The sequence below is a fragment of the Gobius niger genome (assembly GCF_951799975.1).
Source record: "Gobius niger genome assembly, chromosome: 22".
In the NCBI taxonomy this organism is placed as follows: domain Eukaryota; kingdom Metazoa; phylum Chordata; class Actinopteri; order Gobiiformes; family Gobiidae; genus Gobius; species Gobius niger.
The window spans coordinates 7,925,929-7,948,144 of NC_136873.1; the positions used below are offsets into that span (position 1 = coordinate 7,925,929).

A 22,216-nucleotide genomic window follows, 5' to 3' on the forward strand; every position below is an offset into this window, starting at 1 on the left:
GACGTCTCTGTGTTTGAGGCTAACGCTAACATTAGCATCCAGGACGTCTTTGTGTTTGAGGCTAAAGCTAACATTAGCATCGAGGACGTCTCTGTGTTTGAGGCTAGCGCTAACATTAGCATCGAGGACGTCTCTGTGTTTGAGGCTAACGCTAACATTAGCAGCGAGGACGTCTCTGTGTTTGAGGCTGACGCTAACATTAGCATCGAGGACGTCTCTGTGTTTGAGGCTAACGCTAACATTAGCATCGAGGACGTCTCTGTGTTTGAGACTAACGCTAACATTAGCATCGAGGACGTCTCTGTGTTTGAGACTAACGCTAACATTAGCATCGAGGACGTCTCTGTCTTTGAGACTAACGCTAACATTAGCATCGAGGACGTCTCTGTGTTTGAGGCTAACGCTAACATTAGCATTGAGGACGTCTCTGTCTTTGAGGCTAACGCTAACATTAGCATCAAGGACGTCTCTGTGTTTGAGGCTAACGCTAACATTAGCAGCGAGGACGTCTCTGTGTTTGAGGCTAACGCTAACATTAGCATCGAGGACGTCTCTGTGTTTGAGGCTAACGCTAACATTAGCATCAAGGACGTCTCTGTGTTTGAGGCTAACGCTAACATTAGCAGCGAGGACGTCTCTGTGTTTGAGGCTAACGCTAACATTAGCAGCGAGGACGTCTCTGTGTTTGAGGCTAACGCTAACATTAGCATCGAGGACGTCTCTGTGTATGAGGCTAGCGCTAACATTAGCATCGAGGACGTCTCTGTGATTGGAATGAAATTGAAGAGAAAAACAATAACACAATAATTGTTAATATTATTAACATAATAATCATGTAATGATAATAATAATAATCGTGTAAAGAAAGGAAAAACAAAAGAAAAAAACGACCATGACATCCCTACATTATTACTGCATTTTTTTTTTATACATTTTTCTTTTTTATTATTGTTATTATTATTTTGCTTTATTTATTTTGGTGTGTTTTGCCCAGCCAAGACGAGCATGTTCTACAACAGCTCACAGGCTCTGGTCCAGTGAGAATCGAATCTCAGGAGGGATAAATGCTTTAAAACACTGGCAGGTAATAGTGTCAACCTGAGGGCATCTTTTAAGATTATTAAATGTCACATTGCGAGACGTGGTGGTTGTTAAATCGTGAGTCTGCGTTCGCCTCCCCTGAGCGGTGGTTCAAAAGGAGACAAACGTAAGTACGACCAAAGTGTTGTCAGTGAACGGCTGCAGGCGGTTTGTGTTCATGCTGGCGGGGTTTGTTTCAGAAAAGTGCATGTAAAATGCGGAGTCGGACCCAGAGTCATCAGCAACAGAGAGTTTCTTATGAAATTTGCATTTTCCCCAGTTCGCCTTTTTATTATTATTTTTTTGATCGGTATCGTCAGCAAAAAGAACGGGAAAGGTGGTCGTAGAAACAGAAGCAAAATCATTCATATAAATAATGAATAATATTGGTCCCAAAACTGAACCTTGTGGCACACCATACTCCACGGAATTCCTTTTAGATTCATGTTTTTTTATACTGGGCAGGGAGTTTTATATCTTAAAGCTTCTCGACTGGAGATCAACAATGTAACGCCTCATTTGAAAGCTGAGACCTACAAAATTGACGGAAACTTTTTGTCACGTCGCCACATTTTTTTTCATATTTTTGTTGTTTTCTAACCTCTTACCACCCGCCAAAACCAAATGCATTCTCTCCTCTCTCACCATTGTCTTCACTCTTTATTTCCCTTATGTGTTTTTGTCACTTTATTATGGCACTTTTGTTGCTTTTTTGCTGGATTTTTGTCACTTTTTTTGCTAGATTTTTGTCATTTTTTGCTGGATTTTTGTCATTTTTTTGCTGGATTTTTGTCATTTTTTTGTTGGATTTTTGTCTCTTTTTTTGCTAGATTTTTGTCATTTTTTGCTGGATTTTTGTCATTTTTTGCTGGATTTTTGTCATTTTTTTGCTGGATTTTTGTCACTTTTTTGTTGGATTTTTGTCACTTTTTTGTTGGATTTTTGTCACTTTTTTGCTGGATTTATGTCACTTTTTTTGCTGGATTTTTGTCACTTTTTTGCTGGATTTTTGTCTCTTTTTTGCTGGATTTTTGTCTCTTTTTTGCTGGATTTTTGCCACTTTTTTGCTGGATTTTTGTCTCTTTTTTGCTGGATTTCTGCCACTTTTTTTGCCAGATTTTTGTCATTTTTTGTTGTTTTTTTAATTATTTTTTCTATCATTTTTTGTTGTGTTTCTCTCACGTTGTTGTTGACTTTTCATCCTCTTTTTCTCACTATTTTGATGCTTTTCTTTCTAGCTTTTAGTTTTGAGTAGAGCTCGGTTGAGACGGGACCGGTGGCCCCAGAGCCGGTGGCCCCTCTGTGCTCTTCCAGAATGGACATATGGCCAGTCCGCCCCTGATGCCCTGTGTTAATGTTACCTGGGATGGTCTCGTTGGGTCCGGTGCAGATGACCTTCTTGATCAGGACTCCGTTCGGCGTTATTTCCTCTTTACAAGTGCCGTCCAGCATCGTGGGCTTCACGTAGACGAAGGGCTCCTGGTGGATGGTCACTATCTGTAACACACAACACAGAAAGCAGTTTGTTCTCGATTTAAACCTCCACGTGTGAGCTCCTGGGGCTAAGATGCACTGTTTTGACTGAGTGACATTGGGCAAGGACTCTCCAGCGCCTCCACAAGAGTCCTCCACAACACCTTGATACCCCTTATTCACACACGAGCTGAGGCTGAACACGCAAACTGATCCGGGTCAGGAACAGTCCGTCCGTACCTTGAGTCGAGTGGACATCTGGAAGCCCTGGGGTTTCTCCGTCTCTCCTCCGGGCCAGATGATCTTCCGCTGGTTGTTCATCACCACCTGCGCACACGACAGGGGGAATTTTAACGGCTTCATGCTCATAAACGAAGTCAATCACAGAGAAGATGTGGGCACCATGTTGACAAGAAGGTGAGAAAATTGCTGATTATCTGTTTTTAATTCATTCGTTGTGCCTTTCTCAGACGTAGTTGCTGACAAGGAGGGAGGCATCGGTAATGAGCCGGCTCCGGGCCTTGCACATGATCTTTCGCCCTCACAGCCGGGGGCCCTCATTATTGCTGGAAACTGCTGACGGAAGCACTTTTTCTTTCGCTGATGACAATGGCTCTGCTGGACAATGATGAGGGGAAATATTTTAACTCAAAGGAAGCCTAATATGAAGGCTGTATGTTTTACTAGACACTTTTCCTTGGTCTATTTCCAGTATAGTTACAGCTCCTCTCGAAAGTATTCATACACCTTGGACTTTTGCACATTTTGTCATGTTTACAACCCTAAACATAACCCTTTTGTCTTTTGGGGTCTGACTCTACAAGATTTGCTCATGTAGAGACTGACATTTGAGCCCGTTCCTCTTTACAAAACAACTCAAGCTCTGTCACATTAGAAGGAGAGCGTTTGTGAACAGCAGTTTTCAGGTCTTTCCACAGGTTTTCAATAGGATTGAGGTCAGGACTTTGACTGGGCCATTCTAACACATGAATATGTTTGTTTTTGTAGATTTATCTTTGTGTTTAGGGTCATTGTCCTGCTGGAAGGTGAATCTCCGCCCCAGCCTCAGTTCTCTTGCTGACTCCAGCAGGTCCCAGTCCCCGCTGAGGAAAAGCAGCCCCACAGCATGATGCTCCCCCCCACCATATCTGACAGTGGGGATGGTGCACTCAGGACCACGCTGCAAAAAGTACCCAACTAAAAACAGGGTAAAAAATCTTAAAATAAGACATTTTGTCTTGTTTTAAGGAAAGAATTCTGCCAATGGGGTCAGCATTTTTTTCTTGCTAAGAATTCTTATTTATAGAATATTTTCTCATCATAAAACAAGAAAGAAACACTAAATTCAAGCAAATAAATAACTAGAATTAAGCAAAATGTCCTCAGAAAATTGAATCATTTAAGGAAAACATTCTTGTTTAGTGAAAAATTCTGGGCTTTTTACTTAAATGTTGCTTGATTTAAGTAAAATGTTCTAAATTACACACATTTTTGAGTAAAATATTCTTAGTAAATACTAATATTTAGTAACCCAGGACCTTCAGGCTGTGAAGCTGAGGCTCTAACCGCTGTGCCACCGAGCCGCCCACTTTAAAGAATGGAATGTATTATCTCTCTGTGAGAATCAGTTCTTACATTAAGAGTTGTTGTGATCTTAGTTTTTCTTAAAATAAGAAACATATTCTTCTGTCTAAAGCTGAAGAAGATTCAACAAGTTTTTCTTGTCACAAGAAAAATTAGCATGTTTTTTAGCAAATATATCTGAACAAGAAGATTTTATTTCCTAAAATAAGATTTTTTTTACTCAAGAAAACTTTGCTCGGCAAAACATTATTACTTTTAGGGAAAAAATAAGAACTTTTTTCTTAAAGTAAGATATTTTTGACTTGCTTAGAATCCACTTTTTGCAGCACATGAGCAGTGTCAGGTTTGCTCCATAAACAACGTTTTACATTTGGGCCAAAAAGTTACATTTTTGTCTCATCTGACCAAAGCTCCTTCTTCCACATGGAGCTGTGTCCTCCATATGACTTCTAGCAAACTTCAAACGGGATTTTTTATGGCCTCCTTTCAATAATGGCTTTCTTTCTTTCTTTCTCGTCCATGAAGGCCAGATTTGTGTAGATACAACTTATAGTTGTCCCATGTACAGTTTCCCCCAGCTCAGCGGCAGGACTTCACAGCTCCTCCAGAGTTATCTTGGGGCACTTGGTTGTATTTCTTACCAGTGCTCTCCTTGTTCATCCACATATTTTAGGTGGACGGCCGTTTATTTATTACTATTATTTATTTAAAGCACTCAGAAAAATGCTGTATGAACACTTTTCGAGACTACACTGTCCATTCACCAGTATAACAGCAGTGTAACATGAGTGGTTTGTGGCCGGATTGCGTTACAGATCAGTTTTATTAACCCTACATAACTGCCACTTCAATCTCGTCCAAAGCATCTGCTCACAGACGCGGCACCAGCTGTAATTATCAAACCACCATGATGAGAATCTCTCTTTATTCAGTGACGTAACCGGCACAAACGACTGCTACTTAACCCCATCGCCGCTTCCCATATGTCTGTTTGTGTAGTCGCCTCGTTATCCGGGTTAACGCGGGGTCACGTGACGCGTTTGTGCAGCGCGGGATTAAAACCGGAATGGGCTTTTTAACCCTCGGCGTTCGCCCGTTATTAGGCCTTCTGTTTGTGCTGTTCGCCAACCTATAAGAATTTGAGTGGGAGGAAAATGTCTGTGAACGCTTGAAATTTCTCACATTTCTGCCTAAACTGGTCATAAAGTGTGGTCTGAGCTTCATCAAAGTCACAAGAATGATTAAACGGTGTCTGCTGAACCTCTTAACTCCCGCCTGAACCGAGAGGATCTTTTTCCTCACGTCATCAGATTTTTTTCCCATCATTTGTTGGGTATTCAAGTCATTTTTGTCATTTTTTTGTCAATTTTTTATCACATTTTAGTCATTTTTTTGTCACATTTTTGTCGCATTTTTGTCATTTTTTAATCATTTTTTTAATCAATTTTTTGTCATTTTTTGATCCATTTTTGGTCAATTTTTTATCACATTTTTGTCACATTTTGTCACTTTTTTTTTTTTCATTTTTTCATCATTTTTTCATCATTTTTGTCACATTTATGTCAATTTTTTGTAATTTTTTTGTCAATTTTTTAAATATTTTTTCATCATTTTTTTTGGCATTTTGTCGCATTATTGTCAAATCTTTGTAATTTTTTTGTCAATTTTTTATCACATTTTTGTATTTTTTTGGTCACATTTTTGTCATTTTTTAATAATTTTTTTAATCAATTTTTAGTCATTTTTTGGTCACATTTTGGTCATTTTTTCGTCATTTTTTTATCACATTTTTATCACATTTTTGTCACATTTATGTCAATATTTTGTATTTTTTTTTGTCAATTTTTATAACATTTTGTCACATTTTTTTCATTTTTTCATCATTTTTTCATCAAATTTTTGTCATTTTTTGTCACATTTTTGTCTCTTTTTCATCATTTTTTTATTACATTTTTGTCACATTATTGTCAATTTTTTGTAATTTTCTTTGTCCATTTTTATAACATTTTTGTCATTTTTTGTCAGATTTTGTCACTTTTTTTTTAATTTTTTCATCATTTTTTTATTACATTTTTGTCACATTATTGTCCTTTTTTTTTTTTTTTGTCAATTTTTTATCAATTTTTTGTAATTTTTTATCAAATTTTTGTAATTTTTTAATCAAATTTTTGTGATTTTTTGGTCAATTTTTTATCACATTTTTATCACATTTTGTCACATTTATGTCAATTTTTTTTATTTTTTTTGTCAATTTTTTATAACATTTTTGTCATTTTTTCATCATTTTTTCATCAAATTGTTGTCATTTTGTTGTCACATTTTTGTAATTTGTTCGTCAATTTCTTGTCAATTTTTTGTCACATTTCCATCATTGTTTTCGTCTCAGTTTTGTCACTATTTTCACACATTTTTTCCAGAAGCTGTTGGACTGGGGTAAAGCCAAACTGGAGAAAACGTGCTCGGTTCAGGTGGGAGTTAAGGGGTTGAACAAATACCACCCAAAAAAAAATTACATTTTCAGTTTTTGGCACTCAAAGTGTTAAGCAAGACTCCGGGGTTCACTTACTTTTCCCTCCCTGTCCTGTGAACGTTTACATGTCATGGCCGTTAGAAAACATGATCAAATGTAAATGTTTGGGTTGTATTAGTTTCAGCAGACACCGTTAATTCACTCTTATGATTTTAATGACGATCAGACCACATTTTAGGCAGAAATGTGAGAAATTCCAAAGCGTTCACATACATTTTCCTCCCACTGTATGTATATATATATTGCAACATAAAATTCCCTGCTTCCCTCATTGTCTTCAGTATCATGTTCAGTCCTCATTTCTGCAAATTTAGCTCTGACTTTCATCTCAACTCACAGTGTGATTCATATTTGATCTCATGAGAGCGCCCCTCATGATTCACGCACATTTGCACACGTTTTAATAAGTCGAGAGTCCGGTCATGAATGAATAACCGTCTAAACGCCGCCCGAGTGAAAGCCGGAGTCGCGTGAGCGGGTCAAATCGAGCGAGGCGGCGGTCGGATGGGTTTTTCGGCGGGAGGAGAGTTCGCTTGTCCTACGAGAAAGTCACCTAAAGATAGAAATCTAGGCCGGGGACTGAAAAGAAGGGCAGGGTGGAAGAAAGACACTGTGACACCGTCGGGCGATATGAAGCATGCGGTTCTGTTGATACTAGTGCGTATTAGACCTTTACACTGCATATTCTTCTCAGATTTTCTAAATTGTCAACTTTTTCACCTTCAAAACATGACTCCGCCCCCTCCTTACTGACGTCCCAGCCTTCTTGGGACATTGTGGCCATTCACCAACCATCCACTACTCCATCCATTTGACCATCCAGGGTTACACGGCCTCATCAGTGTATCAATATACTGAAACGCCCTATTGTGAAAACATTGAGAGTAAAGTGAAGGTGTAAGGGAACAAACAGGGCCAAAATGGAAAAGTTGAGGGTTGCTCCAGTGTTAAAGGTGCCTTATCAGGGGCGGACTGGCCATATGTCCTGTATTCTGGAAGAGCACAGAAGGGCCACTGGCTCTAGGGCCACCGGTCTGGCCTCTCACTTTACCTTACCCTCACCCCCGGGCGTAACCGAGCTTTACCCAAATCTAAAAGCTTAAAGGAAAAGCATCCAAAAACAAAAAATGTGCTGGAAAAGCAACAAAAAAGTGACAAAAATACCACAAAATGTGACGAAAACGTGACGACAAAGCGTTGAAAAAAGCGGTGAAAAAAAACAACAAAAACATGACAAAAAACCCCCCGAAAAACAAGAGACGAAAACAGGCCAAAAAGCCACAAAAAAGTAATGAAAAAGCAGCAAAAACAAACAACAACAAACAAAAATGAAGCGACAACAAGTGACAAAAAGTTACCATCACTTTTTTAGATTTGAGCTTTCAAATGAGACGTTACAGTGTTGCTCTCCAGTCAAGAAGCCTTTGGATTTGGGTAAAGCCGAACTGGAGAAAATGCTCTCGGTTAAGGCGGGGGGTCAGAGGTTAACATGTATTTGTGGAAGTGTCGCATTTGCGCTAATTTGGGCCAGGCTGACCAGAGTCCAGGGCTGTTTTTCTGTCCCAGTTCCGCCCCTAACAGAACCACTGCCAAACAATTCCGCACAGATATCAAGGTTTTGTATTTTTTTTTTTTCACATAAAAAGTTGCATAATGCATCTTTAAAGTGATGGTCTGTAAGTCCCTGAAAATGAGTCCTCATGTATTTCTGAACCACTGCAGTCGTTTCTGTTCGTCAGCTTCAATGAACAGTTTAGGGGAGGCCGGATAGAAGGTTTATGCACAACTGCAGCCTCTGGAGGGTCCTGCACCTTGATGTTCGGGAGACGCCAGCTTTGTAGCAGCTGTTCTCTTAATCTGATGTGTTTGTCTGGCAGAAACCGTCCTCATTGTGCCTTTATCTTAGCAATATTTATCTGGAATCAGCTCTCTGTCATGTCTTCACGAGAACTACTGCTGATGACCATGTGACTTTTCCAGCAATGTTATTTATTTACTGAACTGTGCTTCACTGTATTTCAGTAGGCACTTTAAAGCATGTTTTGTAAATTCTATTTTTTGTAAAGTATGTAATTGTAGCCCTTTGAAGGACCCCAGGAAGACAAGCTGCCATTAAACGGGCAGCTAATGGGGATCCTAATAAAACAATAAACCCGTGTGTGTCTGAATCATCCACAAATCTCTTATCTGTACGATGATTACGCTTAATCTTTCATGAAAAATCGAAGGTTTTCACACCTAGACCAAGGCATTCAACTATTTCACGCTTTTCATCAGCAGAGAGATCCTTTTTCTTTCCCATATTGCTTGAAAATGATGATCTGCTTAACAAAGTGGAACGTCCTTTTTCAGTAGTTTTTCCCTTAACTGGGCTTAACCTGAAAACTAATCATCCCAGGTCTCTGAGATTAATGTCAGTGATTCATAGAGCCCCGAGACACAAAACCATCCATTTTTTTTAAATTGTTTTTATAGGTTTCTGGTGGGTTTTTTTCTGCTGATTGAACTGTCCCCATGGTTACGTATACATTCCACTCACAAAATCTGCCAAAACCTTGGAAAAAAAACGAATGGACAAATTCTATAATTGCACAGTTTTACTAAATGGCAAATGGAAACATTGTTTGTCTCATTGCTTACACTACAAAAAGTAAATATCAAGCATTGGCTTAAATGACTTGAATTGAGGAAATGTTTCTTGTTTTGAGCGGTTTTCACTCATTTAGACACTTTTCCTGATCGCACCAAGTTTCCTTTGCTTGTTTGAGGACATTTCAGACCAGTTCTAGGGTAAATCTCGCTTGAAATAAGAAAGTAAAACTGCCAATGAGATAAGACCGACTTTCTTACCCCATTGGCATTTTTTTTGTAATTTTTTTGTAATTTTTTGGTCATTTTTTTTTGTAATTTTTTGTAATATTTTTGTAATTTTTTGTCATTTTTTGTCATTTTTTTGTCATTTTTTTGTCATTTTTTTGTCATTTTTTTGTCATTTTTTTGTCATTTTTTTGTAATTTTTTTGTCATTTTTGTGTTATTTAAAAAAGAAAAATGTTTTTATTTATTTTTTGTCATTTTTGTCATTTTTTTGTTATTTTTTTGTTATTTTTTGTTATTTTTTTGTCATTTTTTTGTCATTTTTTTGTCATTTTTTTGTCATTTTTTTGTCATTTAAAAAAGAAAAATGTTTTTATTTTATTTTTGTCATTTTTGTCATTTTTTTGTTATTTTTTTGTTATTTTTTTGTTATTTTTTGTTATTTTTTTGTTATTTTTTTGTTATTTTTTTGTTATTTTTTTGTTATTTTTTTTGGTCATTTTTTGGGTCGTTTTTTTGTTATTTGTTATTTATGTTTTTGTCATTTTTTGTCATTTTTTGGTCCTTTTTTTGTCATTTTTTTGTCCTTTTTTGTCGTTTTTTTTGTCATTTTTTTGTCGTTTTTTTGTCCTTTTTTGTCGTTTTTTTGTCATTTTTTTGTCGTTTTTTTAGTCATTTTTTGGTCATTTTTTGTCATTTTTTTTGTCATTTTTCTACCAATGAGATAAGACCAATTTTCTTACCCCATTGGCAAAGAAAATGACCTGAAATAAGGACGAAATGTATCGAAACGAGTCAGAAACATCTCAGAACAAGTGAAATAATCTGGGACAAATGCCCAACAACTTCTTAACTAGTCAAAACAACTAACATTTGGATTATTGTGCTCAAATTGAGATGTTTATACTGATCTAGTTAAATACTTTTTGCAGTGTATACCATGAGATTTCCAAAAATAGATAGTTTTCATTAAAGTTTGCAGCACATTTTTGCATATTTTGCTCTTTGTTTCTTAGCACGTTAGCTTCATGAGCCCGGACAGAGCGCCTCGAGCCTCAGACGGGCCGGAGAGCGTGGGAAGACACTCAGCGAGCTGTCGGGGCCGATGAGGCGGCCCTCGGCGGCGGCTGTACCTGTGTGCCGTTGTAGATGCGCTGTACCTGTGTGCCGTTGTAGATGCCCACTTGGATGAGGCGGCTCTTCTGGTAGTTGAGGATGCTGTAGTGCGCGTACTTCCTGTCCCCGTCGTCGTTGAACTCCACGCGTCCGGTCAGGCCCTCGGGGTATTTGGAGGACATCAGGACTCTGCGGAGAAGCGGGAAACGGGGATGGGGATGATCGTTATGTATTGATGACTTCAGGTGATTCGATTATAGTTTTTGTTCCAGCTTTGATTAGCTTCTGTTAGCATTAGCATACTGCAGCGTACACAGGTTAACCTCGCACCACCCGCCCAAACCAAATGCTTTCTCTCCTCTTTGCCATTGTCGTCACTTTTTATTTCCCTTGTGTGTTTTTGTCACTTTTTATTGCACTTTTTTTGTTACTTTGTCAATGCATTTTTGTCTTTTTTTGCTGGATTTTTGACAAATTTTTTTTGCTGTATTTTTGTCCTTTTTTTGCTGTATTTTTGTCCTTTTTTGCTGGATTTTTGTCTTTTTTTTTTGCTGTATTTTTGTCCTTTTTTGCTGTATTTTTGTCCTTTTTTTTGCTTGATTTTTGTCCTTTTTGCTTGATTTTTGTCCTTTTTTTTGCAGGATATTTGTCTTTTTTTGCTGTATTTTTGTCCTTTTTTGCTGGATTTTTGTCTTTTTTTTGCTGTATTTTTGTCCTTTTTTGCTGTATTTTTGTCCTTTTTTTTGCTTGATTTTTGTCCTTTTTGCTTGATTTTTGTCCTTTTTTTTGCAGGATATTTGTCTTTTTTTGCTGTATTTTTGTCCTTTTTTTGCTGTATTTTTGTCCTTTTTTTGCTGTATTTTTGTCCTTTTTTGCTGTATTTTTGTCACCTTTTTGTTGAGTTTTTGTTCATTTTTGTCGCTTTTTGTCAATTTTTTGTAATTTTTGTCAAATTTGTATCACTTTTTTTTTTTTTTAATGGCATTTTTTGTCAATTTTTTGTCAATTTTTCGTCAATTTTTCATCAAATTTTTGTAATTTTTTGGTCACATTTTTGTCATTTTTTTGGTCATTTTTTGTCAATTTCCATCATGGTTTTCGTCTCAGTTTTGTTGCTATTTTCACAGCTTTTTCCCAGAAGCTTTTGGACTGGGGTAAAGCCAAACTGGAGAAAATGTGCTTGGTTCAGGTGGGAGGTAAGGGGTTAATGCAGGCTAGCTGATACCATAGACATGCACTAGCCTAGCATTAGCCTAGCGCCACGAAACTCTTCAAATATAAGAACTGCATGAATTACAAAAAAAAAATATCTCCAGAAATCAGCAACACTCTGGATAACTAGGAAATGAGGCCCTGTGACTGTTCAAAGACCCTCGTGTTCTGTGTTTGTGGGACTGTACCTTTTAAACAAGGGTCCGGTCTTCCAGATGTTGGTGTTGCCCACACAGCCCCTGGGCGGCTCGGTGATGTTCTCCTTCTCAAACAGCTCCTGGATGGACTGGGCCACCACCGCCACGGCATCGTTGATGTGCGCCGACTCGTTCTTCCCGTTGATCAGCTGAAGGCCGATCAGACCTGACACCGAGGACACACGAAGCAGATTCAGGAACTCAAAGGGAACTCATCTGGACGTTTCAGATTTCCCGAAATTCAACCGGTATGAAGCTTTTTGCAGATCTTATACTTGGAGAAAATGGAATACTGACACATTAACACATCAAAGCGGAAACAGAAAACCGTTCTCTGTGAATTTTAGAGTTTGTCATGTCAACAGAGTCTCAGTCTGAGTCAGTGTTCTGCTCAAGACGATAGCATGCTACCGGTTAGCAACTGTCAATCAACTGTCAATGCTTTCAACACGATAAACACTTGTGTGGCTCAAAGTAAAGAACAATTTCCTGCAAATGCCAATGTTTAACATTATATATTACATATTGTGATGTTCGCCAAGGAAACTTAATACTGACAAAATTTCCCGCATTTCAGAGTACTTTAAAGAGGGAGTATTATGCTTGATGGAAATGTGACAAAAAAGTGGGAAAACATTGACAAAAATGTGACGAAAAATTGATGAAAATGTGGCAAAAATGTCACAGGAAATTGACAAAAAATTGAAGAAATAATGACAAAAATGCGACAAAAATGTGATAAAAAAAATGACAAAAAAATGACAAAAATGTGATAAAAATTTGACAAAAAAATGACAAAAATGTGATAAAAATTTGACAAAAAAAGGACAAAAATGTGATAAAAATTTGACCAAAAAATGATAAAAATTTGACAAAAAAATAACAAAAATGTGATAAAAATTTGACAAAAAAATACAAAAATGTGATAAAAAATTGACAAAAAAATGACAAAAATGTGACAAAAAAATGACAAAAATGTGACAAAAATGAGTTGAACACCCAACAAAAAAATGATGGGAAAAAAATCTGACGACGACAATTTCCGATTTTCCATTTTTATTTTTGAAACGGAAATGGAGAAACGAGTGGTTTCCCGTTTTTTTTCATCTCCGATTTGAAGTGGAAAATAGAATGGCCAATGGGTTGTGACCATAAAGTGAAAAGCTACTGAGGGCACTTTGTGTTCACAGCCCGACACAAAAAGGCAGTTCCTTCTCACCGCTGACCAGAACAACCTGCAAGAATCTGCATCAGAAACAGTCCGACGGATCACGCGCCTTTAAACCCGGCGTGTTCGTTATGGATGCGGTGACGAGGATCCACTTACCGTCGGGGGCCTCACTCAGGGCTTTACCCGACATCTCGCGCTCCCCCACCAGCCACACGTACCCAGAGCCAGTCATGTTCAGGAAGCGAGCGGCTTTGTACACGGCGGCGGCGTCCTCTTCACTGCAAAGACACGGCAAACTGTTCAAACAAACTGTTCAACCAACCCAGACGTGTGTGTTAGAGTGGACATGTCATGCACAATTGATGCTTAAACACAGTATTCTGGTACCACGACATGATATTTTCACATTTCAGAGACTCGGTTGATCAGGATTTTGATTTGCCTGAAGTTCTCTCTTTCAGGTCTTGCAAATGTGTATTTATATTTATATGGTGGTCTGATGAAAACACTTGGATGGATTATGGGCTGTACTGTACATGTGTTTTGTTCTTTCTGTGATGCACAAAAATCTAGGAACATTATGTGTTTAGAATTCTGAAAGATTGCGTAAAACTTGAGTAGCGCAACATGCTTATTTTTTTGTAATAATATCTTTTGGGAGTAATATTTTCCACAAAAGTTTCAAAATATAGATACATACGGCATCTCTGGAATCGCCCATATATGGTCATGTTTGAAAACAGTTAAGGGGGAAAACAAATTGGAGAAAAATTGAAATTTTCTCTAATTATTCAAAAACTACTTTAACAAACGCTGAAATATGAATATAGTTTTCTACTGAATGAAGAAACAAAGACATGGAGAGGAGCAAAGTGGTTCAACAGCCCATAAACACATAAAAAACGGAGAATGCTAACTTGATGCTACATGTTAGCATCGGGCTAATGCTAACGGTTAGCTAGCACGAGCTACAACTGCCGTTTTTTCACTTCTACTGAACAATCTGCTGTGAGAAAATATCCATATAGACACAGACGGCATCTCGTCATAGAAGGGGGCGTGGCCTTCTTTAGAGAAACACATTTTTTTACTCATTTTAGACATTTTCTGGTGGAATATTAATATTATGAACTTATTCATTACATACAAATAAAGTCAAGTGTAAATGGGGCCCATATGGATGTTTTCTAACAGCTGATTGTTCAGTAGAAGTGAAAAAACGGCAGTCATAGCAAGTGCTAGCTAGCGTTAGCGCGATGCTAACATGTAGCATCAGGTTAGCATTCTCCGTTATTCATGTATTTATGGTCTGTTGAACCACTTTGCTCCTCCCCATGTCTTTGTAGTTGTAGTTCGAAATCCGCCCAGTAATCTTCACTTTACTGCGCGGATGCCAAACTACTCCTGGTATTATTACGCCTTACAATATAGTTCCCCCTTTTATCCGCTTAGAAAATCCACATTGTTTAATTGTGTGTAATTATACTTTGTAGTAGAACACTTCACGTAACCATATTTAAATAGGGAAAACGTGGAAGAGCTTGGTAGCTTCTATCTTGACCTGTTTTGGAGCTATAGAGGAGAGAGGGAGAGGCTAAATGCTAACGCCGTCTGCGCTGTGTTTACGTGACTGAAGATCAGACAGGTCCTAAAGAACTCGTCAAAGCTAAGGTAAGAACATATCTCAGTATGTAAAAACGGTGGCCTGTTCCTTTAACAGGCTTTTATTATTACGTTGATTAGGCCACAGTGCTTTATAATATATGTGGCCCGCGAGCTGCTATGGGGGCTGATTTTCGGCCCACGACCCGATACGAGTTCGCCAGCCCTGGTCTAAAGCCTTTAAAATAATAATAATAAAGAGAAAAGACAGCATTTCTACTGCATTCATTTTCTATATAGTAATGTTACCCAATGGATGAGAAAACTCTACTGAAACATTAATATCCATTGAATTATACATTAGATTTGGTTGTGCAATTCCTGTGCATTAACAGCAGCTGTAAGCATAATTGCACAATCCATTCATTTTGTATTAATATGAAATGACAATAAAATCTTTTGAGTCTTGAATCTATTTTATAAAAAAACAGTGGAGAAAAGTATGAGGCAAAGGATTGACCCCTGTGGGACACCTCCAAGCAATGACTGCCAACAATGTTTTTTGTATGAAATCTGAAAACTATTTAGGTTTGATGATGAATAATTACAAGGATATTGTCTTATTTCAGTTCGACCTTGGAGTGGAATCAGTCTCTTGGAAAACCTAACACAGTGGAGTGGCTCTTATTAGCATTACGTCCGCTCCGAGAGGTGAACGTTATCCGCAGTCGCTGAGCTTGATGCGCGGCTTACATCTGGACGGGTCCCTTGGGTGCTGTGACTGCCTGTGTCTGCTAATGGGAATCCCTCAAGGCCACGCTTTAAATGCACACGACATATTTCCCAAATGGGGCCGTTAGCTTGACAGGCCGACACCATCAGAGGACATCGAGTTTAACGCCGGCATTTTGCACTTCCTTACAGTGGATCTCGGACCATTTCTACATATTGTCAAAAGGACAGTTCGACTTTTTATTCTAGTTTAGCTACCGTTTTTTTTTCATCATCTGATTTGCTAGTTTTCCAGAGTGTTGCTGATTTCTGGAGATTTTTTGTTTGTTTTGTAATTCATGCCGTGCTTATGTTTGAAGAGTTTTGTGGTGCTAGGCTAGTGCAAGGCTAGTGCATGTCTATGGTATCAGCTAGCCTGCATTAAAAACAAGGCAAATCACTTATAACACCAGACTAACCATATAAATGTCTGTGTCCATAGAGTAATTTTTGGAATATAACTGACCTGCATCACAAGAATCATCGCATTTTGAGGGACTATTTTCTAGCAGATCACTCCGCCGCTGCGTAGCTTATACAACCACGAAGCTGATGCTGCTCAAATATAAGGGATTTTAAATGATTCTATGGACACAGACGTTTATCTGGTTAGTCTGATGTTATAAGTGATTTGCCTCAGGTGCTCTGTGGAGCGGGTCACACTGTTTTTAACCTCTTAACTCCCGCCTGAACCGAGAGGATCTTTTTCCTCACGTCATCAGTTTTTTTTCCATCATTTTTTTTGTTGGGTATTCAACTCATTTTTGTAACTTTTTGTCATTTTTTTTGTCATTTTTTATCACATTTTTGTCATTTTTTGTCCATTTTTTGTCATTTTTTTGTTGAATTTTTATCATATTTTTTGTATTTTTTTGTAGCATTTTGCCACATTTATTTGTCAATTTTTGTCATTTTTTCGTCAATTTTTTATCAAATTTTTGTAATTTTTTTGTCAAATTTTTGTCATATTTCGTTAATTTTTTGCCAATTTCTTGTGACATTTTTGCCACTTTTTCATCAATTTTTCGTCACTTTTTTGTCAATGTTTTCTCACTTTTTTCACATTTTCATTTTTTTTCAAATAGCAACAAAACTGAGACGAAAACAAGGATGAATATGTGAAAAAAGTGAGAAAAAATTGATGAAAAATGGACAAAAAATGGACAAAAGTAAGAAATATTTGACAAAAAAGTGACAAAAAAGTGACAAAAAAATGACCAAAAAAAACGAAAAATTTGAAAAAAAATTGAGAAAAAGTGGACGAAAAAGTGATAAGAATTTGACAAAAAATATCGAAATTTTGACGAAAAAAGTCACAAAAAAGTCACAAAAAATTGACAAAAATGAGACGACTGCCCAACAAAAAAAGTGATGAAAAAAAAAATCTGATGATGTGAGGAAAAAGATCAATTTAGTTTTGTAGGTCTTTCAAATGAGGCGTTACACTGGCCTACAGGATTTGGGTGAAGCTGAACTGGAGAAAATGCTCTCGTATTGAAAGCATCAATCCAATATTTTGTCCCAGCCCTACAGTCCCTCATCATAGAGTCAGGTCAAAACAGCTTGCAGGTCTTGTGCAGCAACCATTTCCTTATCATTTTCCCATGCCCACTGCAGTGCCATCATCCATTATTAAACCCGCTCTGCCGTACATACATAAGATAAATGCACTTGACCTGAAAAGGAATGCTCCGTCCACAGCTTTAATGGGCTCCCACATAGTCATATATTTATAAAACACCACAAAAAATGATTTATGAGCAGCATTTGGGTGTCAGCAGCATCATTTAGAATTCCAGATAAAGAAGATAAAATATATAATGTACAGCTAAAGAATATTTAATGATGTACTAACACTTTTGGTGACTGCTGATGTACAAGGAGGACAAACTGATTTTAAAGCTAACGTCAGGCAAGAAAATAATAAAAAATTAATCTAATTTGATTTCTGTGTATCTGGTTTTGGGCCCCAAGACGATATATATTATAGGGCCTTAACTATTAGACTGTAGATTATTCATAATATAGAAAAAAGAATGGTGCAAAAACGAATCCCTGGGGAACACCACAAAAATGGATCTCTTTTACAGTGGTTTGCAAAAGTATGGGCCTCCTTTAAAGGAATAGGCCACCGTTTTTACATACTGAGATATGTTCTTACCTTAGCTTTGACGAGTTCTTTATCCGCTTAGAAAATCCACATTGTTTAATTTTGACGGAAAGGAAAGGTGCCATGCTGCACTCGTAACACCACTGAGTCACTAAAGGTCAAATACGCACAAATATCAAAGTGATTTCCATTGTGTAATTGGATGTACAATATCCCTCTGTCCCTTCGTCTTTTCTGTCAGCGTAGTATTTACTCTCCAAGACAATTAATAAGTTAAAAAAATCGCAACTCGCTACGACACCTGCAGTTGCGCTTATGGCCTCTAGGGGCAAGAGTTACTTAGTACTGATTTAACCCCTTAACTCCAACCTGAACCAAGCACATTTTCTCCAGTTTGGCTTTACCCCAGTCCAAAAGCTTCTGGGAAAAAGGTGAAGAAATAGCGACAAAACTGAGACGAAAACAATGATGGAAATGTGAAAAAAGTGAGAAAAATTGACGAAAAATGGAGAAAAAGTGGACGAAAAAGTGAAAAAAAAATGGACAAAAAAGTGATAAGAATTTGACCCAAAAAATGTGAATAATTTGACGAAAAGATGACAAAAAAATGAGAAAAAATGGACAAAAAAAATTACAAAAAGTGTCAAAAATTTGACAAAAAAGTGAGAAAAATTTGACGAAAAATGGAGAAAAAATTTACGAAAAAGTGACAAAAAATTGACAAACAATGGAGAAAAATTTGACGAAAAATCGAGAAAAAATGGACGAAAAATGGATAAGAATTTGACAAAAAAAATCAAAAATTTGACAAAAAAGTGACAAAAAATTGACAAAAAATGTACCAAAAAAATGACAAAAAGTGACAAAAATTTGACTAAAAAAAATGAGAACATTTTGACGAAAAATTTTGAAAAATTTGACGAAAAAGTGACAAACAATTCACGACAATTTGACAAAAATGAGACGACTGCCCAACAAAAAAAGTGATGAAAAAAATCTGATGATGTGGGGAAAAAGATCTATTTAGTTTGCAGGTCTTAGCTTTCAAATGAGGCCTACAGGATTTGGGTGAAGCTGAACTGGAGAAAATGCTCTCGGTTCAGGCGGGAGTTAAGAGGTTTTAACATGTGTCCAAAGTTTCTAAACCAGATGCCATTTGAGATCTATTGAAGTAAATGAAAAGGTCAAATACGCACAAATATCAAGGGTTTTTTCCCACATTAAAAGTTACATAATGCACCTTTAACCCTCAAAAACCTCAATCCTGCATGACATGTCCCTTGAAAAGTGTATTTCCTTACCTGGCCGACAGGATGATGACCCGTGCCTCCAACTCTTTGGCCTCCAGCAGCAGCGCAGTTAAGTTAGTCTCCTGGCTGAACTGGAGGACTTTCTCTGCCTGCGATCGAGGGGGCACAACATAGGTCAAGCCAGCTACCTCCCCCCCCCTTTGCCCCTCTCCGCCACCATGCCGCCTGGTTTACCTGCTCCCTTTTCTGAGCTCAGACCATTTAACTTCAAGAACGAGAGACAGAGGTAAAAAAAAAAAAAAAAAAAAAAAAGGAAAAGCGATCCAAGGAGGGGGGAGGGGGGGGGGAAACCGGCTGAATTGGAAAAAAAAAAATTGCTTGAGGGTTAAAAAATCATAAGAGTTTTTTTTTTTTTGCATTTGTCTCGGCATGCAAACTGAGGGTTGTCAAGGCTCCAAAAAAATGCGTGCATGTGGTAGGTACAAGGGTAGATAAGGTCAATGCAACCAGGAACTAAAAAGTGAAAAAGGGGGGTTGGGCGGGGTCCGTTTAACCCCCAACGAAAACCAAAAAAAAAACTGCTGAAAATCAAGGAAACAGGAAGTAGCATCCGTGATTCGATTGGGGGGGGGGGGTTTCCACACTACCCCGGTTCTCCGCAGAGGAACGGACTTGCAAAACTCTTTTTTCGGAGAGTGAGTGCTTGTGTTCGGAAAATACATGCATTCCTTTGTTCTGGAAAGGAGAAAATGGCAATGATAAAAGCGGGGTGGAAGGGGGGAAAGGGGGGAGGGCGCGTTCACTGGCTCTCTTTGACTCATCAAAAACGCCCCCCCCAGAAAATGAAAAATAAACCTTTCATAACATTCTTTTTTTTTTGTTCGTAAATCATAGGGAGATGCCTCAAAGTCAAAACAAAAAAGGACGTGCTACCGAGAGAGAGAAGGGGGGGGGGGGGGGGGGGGTCGTTCTGGGTTTCGGCTGGTGACCGGTTTTCGGGCTGGTTGACTAAGAGAGTTGCTACGGTTTGGAAAAAAGTTTGGTGGGCGGCGTGCATTGACCATGCAAATATACCTTGGGTCCTCGCTTGTTGTCAAAGGACAGTTGGTCGGGGTTTTCATAGTTCCTTTTTTTATTCTGATGAGTAATGTGCACAGAGAAAATATGCAGACACAGAAAGAATATTATAAACAGTTGAAAATGGAGGGCAGTAAAGCATTCCAACAACTCTCCACCTCGCTGCCTCAAATCGGGACCTTTAACAGCGGGGCTTGCAAAGGGAAACATCACGGTTTGTTCGCATACATTACACTACTAGGACGAAAGAAGGATGAGGAAACAGTTTGAGGAAAGTGCTACGTACATGAGAAAACCACACACTCGCTGGATTAGATGATGCACGATGACTACCATAAAGTCTTTAATACTGGCCTGTATTCCATTACGGGCCGGGTCTCTGACAGAGGCCGGGTTCGCGGCTGGCTGAGGCAAATTAAAGCCGGTCTCTAAAACAGGCCGGGGCTTTTATTAAAAACTATAGCGGTAGAAATATTCCCCATGTCAGGAATTTCCATCGCGTCTTCAAAGCACGTCCAGCTGCTCCGTGTGCAGGTCAGTCCCACGCCTCAAAATAACTCCTCCCATCAGCGCGAGCGTCTCGTCTTCTCTCGGGTCAGTCTCATGATCGATCACAAACACAAACGCTCCGTCTAAACTCGCCTTTTACACGAGATAACAACAAATAATCCGGTCCGCGGTAAAAACGAAACAGAAACCTGCAGTGACACTGATGTCAAAGCTCCGCTAACAGCAACGAAACACTTCCTGTTGTCCCGACAAAATAAAAGGAGTCAATGTTCCAGCCGCTGGGAGAGGGTTTGAAATGTTAGTTAATAAATGAACCTAATATTTTAGGTGCAAATGGACACAAATCTTCGTTTTCCTGGTCGTCCGTTTTGCTCAAATAGAAATAAAGGCCTGTCTCTAATTGTGGCCTGGTTCCAATAAAGGCCTGGTCCCAGATGCCCTTGAGTAAATAGTTCACCCACTATAAGTCAATGAAAACACGTGTTATAGCCGGGAATGGAGCTCATTAGCTGCACGACGTAGTGTTAGATACAGACGGCATCGTGTCATAGAAGGCGGCGTGACTTCGCTGATTGGGAAAAAACACAATTTTTCACTCTTTTCAGACATTTTCTGGTGGAATATGAACTTATTTATCACACATGTGTAAATCGGGCCCATGTGGATATTTTCTCACAGCAGATTGTTCAGTAGAAGTGAAAAAATAGCAGTCGAATCTAGCGCTAGCATTCTAGCGTTAGCATGATTATTCCATTATCCATTATTTATGTGTTTATGGGCTGTTGAACCACTTTGCTCATCAACATGTCTTTGTATCTTTATTTAGTAGAAACTATATTAATAATTCAGCATTTGTTAAAGGGGCTAAATGCTAGCCTGATAAACCACACCCACCTTCTTTCTGCGTGAAAGAAGGTGGGTGTGGCCATACACAGGAAACAAGCTGCTGACTGGCGGCTGAGGCCGAACCAATCACGACCGTCACAGAGAATTGACAAGGTTACGTCACTCTCTGCACCACTGTGTTGTTAGTTCAATAACATTAAAGGGACTGTAAGGAGTTTAAAAATGTTAAAATTAAGTATTTTCCTCCCCCTACATGTTCCAGCCATGTCCTAATGTGTAGAATGAGCTCAGACCTGTTCACCACAACTGCCTCTAAAATCCTGCACTGTCGCTCAAAAATGTGTCACTTCGGCCCGAATTGCCGTCATGCACGAGCTTAATATAGAAGGTGCAGTTACACATGTGGCCTGAGGTGGCAGTAGTGAGTATAAAATGGCGAACTTGCTTCCAGCCCCTTTAACATTAGCCAAAACTAATCATGGATGAAGTAGTCGAGGATTTCGCCTGGCGTTCTCCGCGTGAGTTTATATTCACTTCAGATTTTTTGAATTGGACACAGCTGTCGTCACGTCCGCTAATCGCTAATTGGTTAGGCCTGCCCCTTCAAACTGCTCCATGACCAGTGTAGTGAACTTAACAATATTTTGAAGTACTTCCTGTCCTATGGCATCACTTCCTGTGGGCAGAGCCAGGAAGTGTTTAAATTTGTTTGTGCATGTCATGGTGGAATGGAACATGGCACTTGATGGCCCTGATTTTAGCTCCCAGATTGAAGGGGAAAAAAGGTAATACTTATGTCACTTTATGCAACATGCTTCCTTATTTATGGTTTGTTATATTGTACATTGTTTGTTTTTAGCTCTTACGGTGG

At 38.5% G+C, this 22,216-nt stretch overlaps 1 protein-coding gene across 6 annotated transcripts in view; it reads right to left on the reverse strand.

Annotated features, from left to right (window-relative positions):
• The window catches only part of grin1a (glutamate receptor, ionotropic, N-methyl D-aspartate 1a), a 124,025-nt gene that overhangs the window by 47,648 nt on the left and 54,161 nt on the right, over positions 1-22,216 (reverse strand). For 3 of the 6 annotated variants that reach the window (XM_079581237.1, XM_079581236.1, XM_079581240.1), the window contains exons 4-10: positions 19,987-20,049; positions 18,964-19,061; positions 13,336-13,457; positions 12,000-12,174; positions 10,644-10,788; positions 2,794-2,880; positions 2,442-2,577 (exon numbers count right to left, since the gene is read on the reverse strand). In XM_079581237.1, coding sequence (XP_079437363.1) covers positions 2,442-2,577; positions 2,794-2,880; positions 10,644-10,788; positions 12,000-12,174; positions 13,336-13,457; positions 18,964-19,061; positions 19,987-20,049 — 826 coding nt within the window. The remainder of the gene's footprint in view (positions 1-2,441; positions 2,578-2,793; positions 2,881-10,643; positions 10,789-11,999; positions 12,175-13,335; positions 13,458-18,963; positions 19,062-19,986; positions 20,050-22,216) is intronic. The other 3 variants (XM_079581239.1, XM_079581238.1, XM_079581241.1) reach the window with 1 other exon arrangement.